Source organism: Pithys albifrons, chromosome 14 (assembly GCF_047495875.1).
Source record: "Pithys albifrons albifrons isolate INPA30051 chromosome 14, PitAlb_v1, whole genome shotgun sequence".
Classification (NCBI taxonomy): Eukaryota; Metazoa; Chordata; class Aves; order Passeriformes; family Thamnophilidae; genus Pithys; species Pithys albifrons.
In genome coordinates this window covers 2,704,813-2,718,947 of record NC_092471.1, presented here as the reverse complement: position 1 = coordinate 2,718,947, position 14,135 = coordinate 2,704,813, and the positions used below count along the sequence as shown (strand labels likewise).

General features: G+C 45.2%; 1 protein-coding gene across 1 annotated transcript in view; it reads left to right on the top strand.

Moving 5' to 3' along the window:
- Positions 1–887: 887 nt before the first annotated feature.
- CHM (CHM Rab escort protein) overlaps positions 888–14,135 on the top strand; it is a 55,486-nt gene continuing 42,238 nt past the window's right edge. The window contains exons 1-2 of the mRNA XM_071569402.1: positions 888–961; positions 11,735–11,801. Of these exons, the coding sequence (XP_071425503.1) occupies positions 913–961; positions 11,735–11,801 (116 nt within the window). The 5' untranslated portion in view covers positions 888–912. The remainder of the gene's footprint in view (positions 962–11,734; positions 11,802–14,135) is intronic.

The window sequence follows — 14,135 nt, the reverse complement described above, 5'->3', positions numbered from 1 at the left end:
CAAACATATAAAATGGCTGTTAATTAACAAGAGAGGATATAAGATTAATGACTCATACATTTTCTAATACACTGATTTTTTAAATCTGTGCTTAACATAGTGGCTAAAGGAAAAAAAAGTATTGCAGATGGGGAGTAAGGGCACTTTTTGAAATAATGAGGGAAATATTTCTTTGGATATATCAAAAAAGAGCAGTGAGCAATGAGATTGAAGAGACAGGAATTGTTTTGGAAACTGTGTATGCAGCTGAAATATGAAAAGTGACATCTGAAGAAGCTTCTGAAGAACTTTCATTGTTTCTGAAGAAGTGGTCACCCAAGAAACTTCAGTGGAATTCATGGAATCACAGGATCGTTTGGATTGGAAGGATCATAAAGTCCATCCGGTTCCAATCCCCATGGGCAGGGACACCTCCCACTATCCCAGGGTGCTCCAAGCCCTGTCCAGCCTGGCCTTGGACACTCCAGGGATGGGGCAGCCACAGCGTCTCTGGGCACCTGTGCCAGGGCCTGCCCACCCATTCCCGCTCCCTCAGGCCATTTCCGTTCCTGTTCCTGTTGCCGCTGCTGTTCCCTCAGGCAATTCCCGCTCCTGCAGGCCGTTCCCATTCTCTCAAGCCCTTTCCAATCCCGTTCCCTCAGACCATCCGCATTTCCATTCCCCTTCCCTCAGGCCATTCCAATGCCCGCTGCCTCAGGCCATACCCGTTCCCATTCCCGTTCCCGCTCCCATTCCCTCAGGCCGCTCCCATTCCCGTTCCCGTTCCCGTTTCCGTTCCCTCAGGCCATTCCCATTCCCGCTCCCATCTCCATCTCCATTCCCACTCCCATTCCCGCCCCCGCTCCCTCAGCCCCGGCCCCGCCCCCGTTCCGGCCCCGCCCCTTCCGCCGCGCGCCGGTGACGGCGGCCAAGATGGCGGACAACCTGCCCTCGGAGTTCGATGTGGTTGTGGTGGGCACCGGTACGGCCTTGGCACGGCCCGGCCCGGCCCCGGGGCCGCCTCACCCGGGGGCAGCGCGGGGGACGCGCGGCTGGAGCTGCGGGGAGGCGGCCGCGGCGGCGGCGGCGTCTGGGAGGGCAGGCGGGGGCGCTGGGGCTGCGGGCGGTGCCGGGGTACCTGCGGGGACATCCGCGGGGACACCTGCGGGGACAGCCCCGGAGACACCCCCGCGTCTCCCCGGCACCCGCAGCCCGCCCTCGGGGTACCGGTAACACGTGAGTGAGCGAGTGCCCAGGTTTGCTGGAAGCAGAGCTGTCGGGGGGCACTGGGAGGCTGTCAGTGGGATCCGGGCCTGGCCGCTGCCCGGTGCCCGCACATCCGAGACAGGAGGGGCTCCCTGTCTGGAGCGGCTCCTGCCTGCCCCGCCAGCCTTTGTTGGGCTGTCTGCGGGATCCAGGCCTGGCACATCCGAGACAGGAGGGGCTCCCTGTCTGGAGCGGCTCCTGCCTGCCCTGCCAGCCTTTGTTGGGCTGTCTGCGGGATCCAGGCCTGGCACACCCGAGACAGGAGGGGCTCCCTGTCTGACCGACCCTGCCTTCCTTTGCTGGGCTGCCTGCAGGATCCAGGGCCGGCCGCCCCCTGGTTCCCGGCACACCTGAGGCAGGAGGGGCTCCTTTGGTGCCGCACAGAGCCCTCTCTGCCTGCCCTGCCAGCCTTTATTCCCCATCCTGCTGGGCAGCTCTGCTTCTGTGCACTGAGAACTGCTCTGCAGAGCTGAACTCCATCCCCTCGCAGTGTAGGTGGTATGTGCTCATGTTTTGTATCTTATCATACAATACAAGAACTTTTATACTGATTTTTTTTCTAATCTATGCGTGCTTGAAGATAACAAAACTTATTGTGTCCTCTCCATTAAAGCTTCTTTCTCAGTCTGTGAATGATTGCACGTGTCAGACACTTAATTCTGAATTTTCTGCCCTTTCTGCCTCCTGTTTGGTCAGTAATGATGGAGACCTGGAATGTCTCACTGAAACAAACCACAGTGTAACTACAAGATAAATTTTAAAATACTCCTTCAGAAGTGAAGTTCTTACTGCTCGTGTATCAGAATAATCTGTAGCTATTGAAATAGATTTCTGTTTGTAAAACCCAGTGACAGTGACCTGGTTCAGGCTCACACCTTAAATTCAGCATTGAGCTCTAAGCTTAAAATGTTCCAAATACTTCACTGTTTGTAGGTCCCAAATGTACACCCGGGGTTTGTTTGCCTTTGTGAAGAGCTCAGGGTGTTGGTTGGAGCACTTCTAAATGTAAAATCAGCAACTTTGGTTTTGGAGTTCACTGATCTGCCAGGTTGTGGCCTTGGGATTCAAGATTTTTCAGTAATTTGGAATAGAATGAGTGAGTTTCTTAATGTGGTTGCTGGTTTCAGTCCTTAGCAGAAAAAAAGCAATGCCTGTGCAGTGTTTGCATTATTGCTTACAGGATTTCTGATTTATTTCTGGAGTTTCTGATGAAGTCTAAAAATATATTGTCCCTGTTGTTGACCATAACTCTACTAAAAATGCAAAATTAAGGTTGATGAGCCAATGAGGGAAATCCCTTCTGTGTCTTAACCCTGTTGTATGGAGTGGAAACCCAACTAGTCTTTTCTTTGCATTCCTTTTTACTCATAATATACATAAATGGTGACCAACTGTTGACTGAGTGGTGTTTTTTAATCTTTATTAAATTACTCATTATGGAGGATTATTTAGAGTAAAACTTTCACCTGTCTTCTCTTTGGGAAGAGACTCCTGAGGGAATATCTTAGCCTGGTCTTCAACTCTGTTTCCTAATGCTGTAATAACCAGTGCTGAGTGTACCTGTGGATGTTTAATTGCCATAAGTAATAACTGTTTGTGTTAATGGTATTTTAATGCAGAGTAGTAATTACATTCTTTTCTATATGTGTGGCCTTTCCCTGGTTTTATAATTTGTTCACCTGTTAATTTCAGTAATTAGATTGAGTGGGAACATATGATTTGAATTTGTTTTTATTTCAGGCTCAGTTAACTCCTTTCCTATAGTAAGCTTAGTGCAAGTGGACCCTCACTCTAAATATGAGTTGTCAGTGCCTCAGTTAATGTTTGGGTTCAATTAATTCATCAATATTCCTGTGGGAAAAGGAAATTTTCTTGTTGAAGAAGCTTCTTTTCCTTAACTCAGATTAAGTATTTTCCAGTGTGGGCAAGTTTAGAGCCAGGTGGATGTGGGGTACAAAAATACTCCTGGGGGGTTCAGCAGCTCAAGTTTCACTGCTCATGGAATTTATATCCACAGTGCTGTGGAAAACTGGATTATCTCATGGCATAAAACTGGTGGGCAAGTCTTGGCACCATAATATGAGAATTAAAGCTGCTGTGACATCGTTCTCTTGCTCTGCTCCTGTTTTTATTGCAGCATTGGAGTCTCTTCTCTCCCTGCCCCTCCACTCTCTTGTATCCCTGTTTTCCTGTCATTGAACACAGAGCTGTGATCAAATTACACACCAACCAAACAGGAATGGCTTTGTTGGATGGTTCTTGGCCAAAGCAAACGTTGTGCAGTATCCCCAGTATCAGAGCAGGGCTGACCTTTGGGAAGGTCTCTCTGTTGTGACTTGGTGCTTGTTGGGTTTTGTTGTCTAAAGGCCCGTGGGATCCAAGTCTGGAGGGCTGGTGTCAGTGCCTGCTCAAGGAATTCAAGGTGGGCATTAGTCCTGTTCATGATTGATCAGCTTTTGGGGGTCACTTTTAGACAGAACAGACGTTCAGTGGTGGTGCATGGACAGCGAGGGGGAACATGAACAGTTCCTGGGTCAACATCCCAAAGAACAGGTGTCTGTCCAACAAGGACACTCTGGGAGTCAGTGGCAGAGCTTGTGTCTTCAGGAAGTTCTCAAACAGGAAAATTCATTGGCAGAACATTCAGCAGCATTGAATTTAGGGCAGAACCCCCTGTGAGTGCAGGGATTTCAATGTGGCTGTGCAGGGTGGGGCAGGAACAGGTGCTGGGTCATCCCCACCTTGGAATTCCTTCAGCAGTTTGGATGGTTTTCAGTCTTGACTTCCCAAACTTGTCTCTGATGCTCCCCAGGGCCTGCCTTGACTGCCAGGGAAGTTGTAAAGGACATGGCTCTTTAAACCCTGGTGTATGCACAAGTTTGTCTGCCAGTAATTCTAATTTTTTTCTAAAAAGGAGTTATTCTTTACAAAAGCAGTCACAGTAAATTTTCTAGTTCTATGCAATTTTCTTTCCGTTCTGGTTTTCAGTGGTTATAAATAACACATGAAATGACTTTCAAGGTGGAAAGCAGGAATCCATTTTGAAATATTCTATAAAATAAAGAGTGATTTATGGTTTCATATGATTTTGGCTGAAAGCACTCGGGCTTTGCCAGGTCATCAAAGTCCTGTCAGGAGAATCTATTATTTATTGTTTGGTGTGCTGGGAGTGGTGTAAGTACTTTGTGTTTATCTTATGTAAGTGTAGTGTTAGCAAACATCACTTCCAGATACTAACACTGTTTTTGAAATTACACCTTGAAAAAGCTATTCTGAATATTGTAGATGTGAATTTTGAAGTTAGCACTGAAGGTTGATTTTTAAAAATGAATAATTTCTAGTGTTTTATTGTTGCAGGATATTTTTAGGATGTGCCAAAAATGTTTTCTAATACATCTTTTGGGCTGGTATTTTGGTTATATAACAGCACATTCTTCAGTTTACACCAGCAGCTATTTAGAGTGGAAAGCTCAGTGGAAAACCAGCTGAAGGTGGATGTTTTTTGATGTCTGTGGTCATTGTTGACTAACAAGGTGGCTCTGACTTGTAATGTTGATGTCTGGAAGGAGGAAATAGACCCGAAATTTTGTTTTGTTTGTGAGAAGTTATTGCCTCTCCATGTGAATGTCAGACAGAGTGAACACTCACTCACTGTCCTGTCCTGTGGCTGTCCCCCTTTTATTTTTCCAAATGTAAACATGACTTTATCTTCTTGCTGAGGTTTTTTAACCTGTCTGAAATTGAGGGATTCTGTTCTGCTCTGGTTTCCAGTCTGGAGTTTGGGGTGTAGCAGAAGAGCCGTGATCGCCACCCTGGAGGTTTGGGCTCCTGCTGATGCCTCAGAGATTTCTTTCCCAGATCCTGTGGAATGTCCTGTGGAATGGCAGCTCTTGTGAGGAGACTCGTGTTCTGTGCACCCTTTGTTGTCCTTCTCAGCCTGTTTGTTCCTCAGGTTTCCCAGATTATGTTGCTGATCTTCCAGAACAAGAGGCTGTGGGACTCCTGTGACCTTACTCTGAAAGTGAGAGTGGGTCATCTGCGTATCAAGGTGACAAACTCCCTTAGAGAAAGGTTAGTGGGGACTTCAAAGTTTTGATCTGGATCAGGAGGAGTCGAATATTTGGCTATTCCAGTAGGAAATGTCATTCCAGTGTGAGGAGAGGGGCCAGAACGCTGGGAATTCAGCCCTGCAGGAGCTGCTCTCTGTGAGGCACCTGGGAGAGCCTCTGGGAAGGAACATAGAAAAATTAATCAAACCTATTATTCAAATTTAATTAGCTATCTTAAAATATTATATGAAATTAGTATTTTGATTCCCAATTAAATTATGAAGTGGCTTTGAAGTTTCACACATACCAGAAGCACACCATGAAGATTGTGTAGTGAGCTCCTCCAGAGTCAGCTGCTCTTCTGTTCTTAGAAGTTCAGTTGCAAACAAAATTTATTGCAGCTGGTCAACTGTCTGACTCCAGAAGATTGTTTTGAAATTGTCTGTGTTCCAGCATTTTTAATGTATTTCCCTTCAACATTCTCTATTATGAAAAGGCCACTTGTGATTTATTTAGTAGATACAGTGAAGCAAATTAAACATTTAAGCCTTTTCAAGATGAATCTCTTGTAATTCGGTAAAAACTTATCAGCTGGATGGCTCAGGAATAGTTTGCAGTGAACAACTTGGGAACCAAGATACTCCACACATATGAAGCTGTTTATGAATTGCTCCAGGCAGTGCCTGTGTCCATTCAAAGGCAGTGCATCACCAGAGCAGCGTGTGCAGCTGCTGAGCAGGAGGCACAGTGTGCAAACCTAACATTAATTTTTGATTACACAGAGGTGCATTATAACTTTTCATTATTTTGTAGAACTTTTAAAATTAATTAATTGACCTTTAAAGCCGAAGAAAAAAGTTTTGTAGCTTAGCAGTTATATCAAATTTTAATTTTGCTGTGTTGAAACTGAAAGTAGAGTTGGTTTTTTGGTAACTAGATAATGTGTAACTGTCTTGGTTGGAGAACCCATAACAGTAACTAATTCCTGTGTTTCTTTTTCACTTCTAAAACACTGTTCTTGAAAATGAAAGTGTGGTTGATTTTGCTTCATGGGGAAGCTGCAAAAATTCAGGTAATGGAGACTATCTTGGCCAGAGGTTGCTGGAAACAGACAGATGCAGACTCGAAGGTCAGCTTGAGCTGTGTGAGATTTATTGAGATTAATCTGGCTGTGATGTATCCAGGGAGGCTGTGCTGGAGATGGTGCCCAGACAGTGGCAGTGACAGCCAGTGCTGTCTGAGGGGACAGTGCCCAGACAGTGGCAGTGACAGCCAGTGCTGTCTGAGGGGACAGTGCCCAGACAGTGGCAGTGACAGCCGGTGCTGTCTGAGGGGACAGTGCCCAGACAGTGGCAGTGACAGCCAGTGCTGTCTGAGGGGACAGTGCCCAGACAGTGGCAGTGACAGCCGGTGCTGTCTGAGGGGACAGTGCCCACACAGTGGCAGTGACAGCCGGTGCTGTCTGAGGGGACAGTGCCCAGACAGTGGCAGTGACAGTCAGTGCTGTCTGAGGGGACAGTGCCCAGACAGTGGCAGTGACAGCCGGTGCTGTCTGAGGGGACAGTGCCCAGACAGTGCCCACACAGTGGCAGTGACAGCCGGTGCTGTCTGAGGGGACAGTGCCCAGACAGTGGCAGTGACAGCCGGTGCTGTCTGAGGGGACAGTGCCCGAACAGTGCCCAGACAGTGGCAGTGACAGCCAGTGCTGTCTGAGGGGACAGTGCCCAGACAGTGGCAGTGAGAGCCGGTGCTGTCTGAGGGGACAGTGCCCAGACAGTGCCCAGACAGTGGCAGTGACAGCCAGTGCTGTCTGAGGGGACAGTGCCCGGACAGTGCCCAGACAGTGGCAGTGAGAGCCGGTGCTGTCTGAGGGGACAGTGCCCAGACAGTGGCAGTGAGAGCTGGTGCTGTCTGAGGGGACAGTGCCCGGACAGTGGCAGTGACAGCCGGTGCTGTCTGAGGGGACAGTGCCCGGACAGTGGCAGTGAGAGCCAGTGCTGTCTGAGGGGACTGTTTTCCTCACCAGAGGATTGCCCTGAGCCCGTGTTGGTGCTCTGTACCTGCTGGGGGCCATGTTCCATCCCTGCTGCAGCCCTCCAGTCACAGCACTCCCAGGGCATTAGCACAAAAATTGGTCCCACAGCCTCAGGTCCTGCACACAGACATGGCCATGCCACCACGTTCGTTAGTCTAATTAGAGCCAGCGTGGTACAATTCAATCTGCTCGCCTTCTTTCCAAGAGGAAGCAAGAAGTTCAAACACAGGAGAGCCCGTGTGCAGGGACCATCCATCGCTCCTGGGCCAGCACCAGAGACTGCAGTGGGGTCACTCTGTGTTCCAGTGAGGCAGGGACTGTGTCACCTGCTGGACAGGTGTCACCTGTGAAACTGTACCTGTTAGAATGGGGTGACCGTCCAGAGACCACTAATGAGTACAGTAACTAATTTTACACCTGTGTCTGTGTGCAGATGGAACGTCCAGCCTCACTGAAATGGTAAATTTATGTTTCCTTGAGAAGGCAGAGAGGCTCATTTAATACTGGCTCTGATAAATGGAGAATAGTAAGTGGACAAAGAGGGCAATGGCTTTAAGGAATGATGAGGGAGATTCCACGTAGTACTAACCAGTCCTCCTTGATGAAGGAAAATTCTTTATCTTTGTTGTTTCTGGAAAGAGTAATGAAGTGCAGGACAATTAACATGATGCAAATATTTCAGGTGTAAGTATTCCAAAGGGGGGATATGAAAGGGCCAGGAAACACAAAGTGTTTGTATTTCTTGGTGGAAAGCACTGCTCTTTCTGAATTGATTCTTCCTCAAACACGAAGAACTCTTGAGTCAGCACATTAAATTGATACAAGAATTGTATGGAGTCCTTATTCCTCCACATAAATCCCTTTTATGCTGCCAGATGTTTTTGTGTAACACACTGAAGTCTGGATCTGATGCTGCTTTCTTGTGGTTGGATCATGTAATTCCTATTCAGACTTCTTATTTCCTGCTAATACCATTGCAAATCTAAAAATTGTCTGGATTTGGAACCTTATTTGAGCAAATGTTCTTTTGCAGCAGCCCTTTTCATTTCAGATAAAATAAAATGTGTGCTGTGCTTCACAGTAACTAATACAGTAGGAAAATAGTGGTTAAATTAATTGTCCCAGGGGGCAGTGATGATTCAGGAATTTGATTACTGATTTTGGTAGCATTACAATCTTAGAATTCTTTAGTAATAATCTAAAAGGGGGTGTAGATTCTGATTTTGATTTTGCTTTTCTTGGTAGTGTAAGTTACTACTCAGCTGCCTGTGCAAACACATTGTGAGTGGCACAGGTTGTTGCACTGAATCTTTCATCCCTTAGGCTGGCCAAACCAGCAGCTGATTGTTCCCCAACAGGGATAAGTGGCAGGAAGTGTTACAATAATCTTCACAAGGAAAACAGCCTGGAGATGCCCAGCTTTATTTACTCATTAGGCACAAGGGAAACTTCAGAATGTGGACTGTGCTCTGCCCTGCAGTGAGCTCTGAACACATTTGAAAATCTGGATATAATCCAGCTTAGAGTTTTTGATGAATCAAAGTCCAGAATAGAAAGCTGTTTCTGAGTAGGAACAATTTAAAAATATGATATTTCTTTGTTATTGAGTCAAGTGAAGGGGAACTATTTTGCACAACTGTGAGCATCCAGTAGGAGACAGTTCAGCTTCCTGTGCTGTCATTTCATAAATTACCATTTCTGTAAGGAAGCTTTTCCTAATTAGATTTGTCCTACACATCTGGGAACTGTCTATAATTATATGATAATGGTGTGTTTACCAGAATGTTCTTTCTTGGGAAAGGCTTTTGTCCAGTGGCCATCCTGCAGTCCAGATCTCGTGGAAGAGAAACTTCATTTGACAGAGCTGCCTCTTTTCTGTCTGCCTTTATTTCTGTTGGGGAAGAGAATTCAGAAACTGGTACTTATTTTGTTGGCTTTACTGAGGTTTTGTCACCCAGGAACAAATGGTGTTTTGCTCCCTCAGGTTGCTGGAGAGCCTCTCCAGGAGGAGGAATTCACAGGCCTCGCCTTTCAGCCTCACTGTCCCCAGTGGGTACGAGGCAGGCCACGGTATCTCACAAGCAAGGGGTTGGTGAAGAAAATTGATGCCAGCTTTCAAGAGCAAGGAAGCTAATTCAGGGAACAATTTCATCCAAGGTTAATGGAAGAACAGACCTCCAGCACAGTATCAATTGGATCAAGCTTAAAGCAATCAGTTATGCCCTGGTGGCTATAACTCCAGCCCAGGTCAGCCAGGCAGCACTGGGGATGTTTTACAACACTTTCTCAGTGGCTTTTATCAATAAGGAAGGAGAAACAAGTTTCTCAATTCCATTTCTAGAGTAATACTCTCTGGCCCCTATTGAGGGAAAGAAAACCTTTTTCAGGAACTCCCAACAAAATAGTAGTTGTAGATCCTATTCCAGATAGTTTATGGAGGGAGCGAAATGAAACGTGTACATAAACCCGGGGGGCAGCTGAACGTGGGGCTGCTCTCACGTGGTCAGTGTGTGTCAGTCCTGAAGGGTGTGTGGCACTGAAGGGTTTGCTCCTGGTTCACAGAGGTCTGTGCTTTGAATTCTTGCTTCCAAAAATTCCGCTCTAAAGACTATTGGCCTTTCTAGGCTGTGAAACAAATGCCCAAGGGACTGGTGTGATTGTTCATCCCTCTTTCTACTCCTGGAGGTTAATTACATGGCAAACCTCCCCTTGCCATGGAAGGTCAGCAATGCAAAACTGTTGTCACTTTTTCTGCTTTATCAGTTCAGAAGAGGATTTTCTTTTAGTCCATCAAAATAGTAACATTGAAACCAGAAAATCTGAAGGGAAGTTGTAGCTCCTTACCTGGGAAATCCTCATACTTGTCTTAAACCTCCTTCTTTGTATTGATCCAAGTGTTTGTACTTTTGGACAGCACCGTGGAACTGCTCCCAAAAACTGACCCTTTCCTTGATGCAGAAGGAGCTCAGGAGTGGCAGAGCATAAGGGCCAAAAGGTTGAACCTCCCTACTTTGATGGTTGTGTTTGCCTTTGCTGGCTTAAGGAGTTTGTGAAACTCTGGTCTGGTGTACCTGAGTCCCAAGAGGTGTTTTCTAGACTGCATTTTGGGTTCTAGAATTAGTAAAGACCAGCTCAGCTCTTTAGAATTATTTGTTCCTAGCTCTGTGAGGGCTAAATTGTGTTTAATATCCCAGTAAAGTCCAACAGCTTCTGCTGTAAGGGAAAGCTGCTGCCTTCTAAGTAGTACAGTTATCCCATAACCTTTATTTAACAAATTGCATGTGTTTTAAATGAATCATCACATTTGCAACATGTGATGCTTTATTAGTTTGTGAAGGCAGCGTTCCTTCTGAAGAAACAGGCAGCTGGAACAGGCCTGGAATTCTGCTGGAGATGATGGTGTTTGCCAGGAAGCAAGCCAAGGAGGACAGTGCTCTGTCACACCTGCTTTGCACTCCCAGTTCTGTCTCTGCAGTTGTGCAGCTGCTTCTCTCGCTGCTGTAAATCAGATCAGCCAACACTCCTTGCACTTTGTTTAATCTCATCCCTTAATTGAATACGTGGCCTAAGTGTCTCCTAATACCAGTCCCTTAGAATGTTTATGCTCTTACTGAATTACCTGCTCAAACAGCCAGTAGATCATTTGCAAAGAGATTTCAGTGGAGTTGGTGCCAGGGGCTGTCCTGCTTTCCTGAACCTGCCCAGAGATCCAAGTCACCCAGCTGGGCATGTGAAATCTGCTGAGTGGGAGTAGATTACAGAACAGCCTCATTTATTTATTAGGCTTCCAAATGGCATCCTGTGCCATTCCAAGCATGTATTTCTGGTAGAGGAACATCACCAGCCTTTTGGTGTGCTTTTTTACTACATATTTTTTCTAAATATAGTGAAAACACACTGATTAGACAGAGTGTAATTCATGATGTGGGAGATTTTGATAGGGATATCACTTTAAGGACAACCACAGTCTTTATGTCAGACATTTGGAAATGAACAAAAGTACACAAAAATGCCCTCAGGTGATACCTGTCTGCATCAGGAGGGATGCAGTGACAGAGCATCCCACTAAAATTTGGGTACCCTTGTGCAGGCAAGTGCTCAGTCTGTTCATGATCACAGGGTTTCCAGAGAAGACACTGGTGCCAGGCTTTAACTCAGTAGTGTTTGCAAGTGACATGTGCCACACAGTTACTAAAAAAAGAGAAAAAAGTGTTGCATTCAAGACAGTCATAAGAAAATGTTAACACAAAATAGTTTTCATTATTTTGGTAGCATGAGACTGTTAAAAATTGCAGTGACTCACATTGTCAAATTCCTTTTGTTTGAGTTGATCAAGCTCTGTCTTCATTTCAATTTTTAATCTATCTCAGCATATGAAGTTCTAAGAACTGCCCTGTCATTCCAGGTTTGCCCGAATCCATCGTTGCCGCGGCGTGTGCCAGGAGTGGCCAGAGAGTTCTGCATGTGGATTCGTAAGTTCCTCCCGTGACTTCCCTGTGTAAGAGTTAAACTGGCTGGACAGGTCTCTGTGTGTGCTGCAGGACTTCTCTGGTGCTCCTCTGGCATCAAATGATGTTCTGCTTCTGTCTCTGTCTTATTCTGGGGGGTGATTTCCTTCAACAGAACGGGCAGTTTCTGCCTGGCTGGCTCAGGAGTTTGGAAAGGCTGTGGTGAAGGATGCTGTGGTTGCTCCTGCTTTGGTGCAGGCAGGAATGGTCACAGGTTTGGTGCCCTTCCCTCTCACTCCTGACACTCATTGCTTTCTGTTTGGTGAGAGTCACTTCTGTGCTTGGTTTCCCTTGGCTGTCAGAGTCTGGAGTAATTTAGCCATGGGAACTGTGATTTCCTTTAGCCATGGCTCTTTTCAGCTGTGCTGGAGAGCTGTCAGGAGAGTCACAGGGGCAGCCGTTAGAAGTGTGGAATGCAGGTTATTTGTTCATTACTCTTTCACTTAAATGTGCTTATTTACATGCACACATGTTTTTATGATGAGGATAAAGTCCTTCACATTGGATTCTTTTCTCCTGTGGAGTTATTTCCCAACTCCAGTGCAGACTAAGGGCAGGAAAAGGTGTTTTTAACCAAGGTGTTCTTCCCTCATGTCAATAACTGCTGTTTTAATTGGTGTATGTGCCCACTGGAGCATGGTCTGGAATCCACACCTTGGCCAAGAAAAGTAGAAATGGTTGTACTGTACAACCCCAGCCCTACAAACAGGGAGGCATTTCAGGCCATCTGCTTTTTTTGTTTAAGAGTTATTACAAAAATGCCTCCAAAACAAACAGGAAACCAGCACCTGATGCCATTTGAATTCTAAGTGAAGAGCTGATTCTTTGAAAGGTTGCCAGACATTCATCTAAATTAAAACATTTTATTTACTTTGTCTAGTTTAATATACTTGTTTCTAGATGAATTTTCAAGTTTTGTTTTGCTGAGGTAACAGCATAATTGGAAATTCATCAACCAAACCTGCTGCTTATATTCAGAATATCACTTTTAACAATGTATGTTGTTCTTTTCTTTAAGGATCATGCATTTTAAATCTCAGACTATAAGGAAAAACAAGGAAATACATGTTAGTGTTGCTGCTGTGATTAATCTGTTGTTCCTTACAAAGGTGTGAGTTAAGTTGGGCACAAGGCATTGAAAGTGTATCTGCATAAAGTCTTTGTTTATAGTTTACTTGCACTCATTACCTTGTGTACCTCATTTTATTACTTTTAATCCCCAGCCCTGTTTGCATTTATCACAATATACTGCACAGGTGATTATGGGAGAGAGTTTTGAAGTGGCTTGTTATAAAATACTAAGTTCTAAGTTTGATTTATCAACACTGTCCAAGCCTCGCCATCAGCAGGAGCTAATCTTATTCAAAATAGTCACTTCACTGCAGTGTTGCCATAAATTCCTGCAGACTGATTTTAAACTCAAGTTAGCTCTGCCAACTAGTAATTGAAGGAGCTCTATTTCTCTGTGCCAGCTATCTGTCTCAATAAACATAAAATCTGTGGTTCTTTTCAGAGAGCTACATTTACTGGAGATATTAATGAGCTGTTGACATGTGAAATTTCAAGGATATTTGTTAAGTGATTTAGAAAAGTAATTTGCAATTTAAAATGTGGAGATTGGCACTTAGTTTAAACTTGAAGTTGCTGAAGAAAGGTAGATAAGACTAAAAATGGATTACTTGAAGTGAATGTACTTCCCATACTAATTGTGTTTATGCAAAGGACTTTCTCCTGAAGGTTTGCTAACGTTTCTACTTTTGGTCCTTTGCTTGTTTGCCTCTTATAATTATGTCTTTCTGTAATTATGTACTAGTTTGGGTACTGAGAATGGGGCAGTTAGAGGTGAGGATGTTTTGCTCCATTCTGTGTTTGATTTTCAGCATCTGGAATACAGCATTTGTAGGCTGTAGTTTTATTGTCTATGTCCTTCCTCATGGACTTACTTTTCTTCCCATGTAGAATTTAATTAAAGGTAAAGGAGTGTCAAGATGCAGAATTTTAACTCATTTTCTGCAAGGACTAACCTGGGCATGTCTTGTTTCCTGACACCTGTTACCCTTGTTGGTTTTGACCTTACTTTGCTTGAGTGTTCTTGTGTCCAAAATTCTTCCATCTGAGCACCCAAAATTGTGCTGGGCCTCTCCCCTCCAAGCCTCCTGCTTTTGTGGTTTGCTCCACATCTTTTTAGACAATCTGTCTCACTGTTGTTCAGAACTTGTAAGATAGATGTTGTAGTAGAACCTGTGTCTGCATTCAGCCTCTTTTGGATCTTGCAGTGAGGGAGCTGTGCTAGTACAG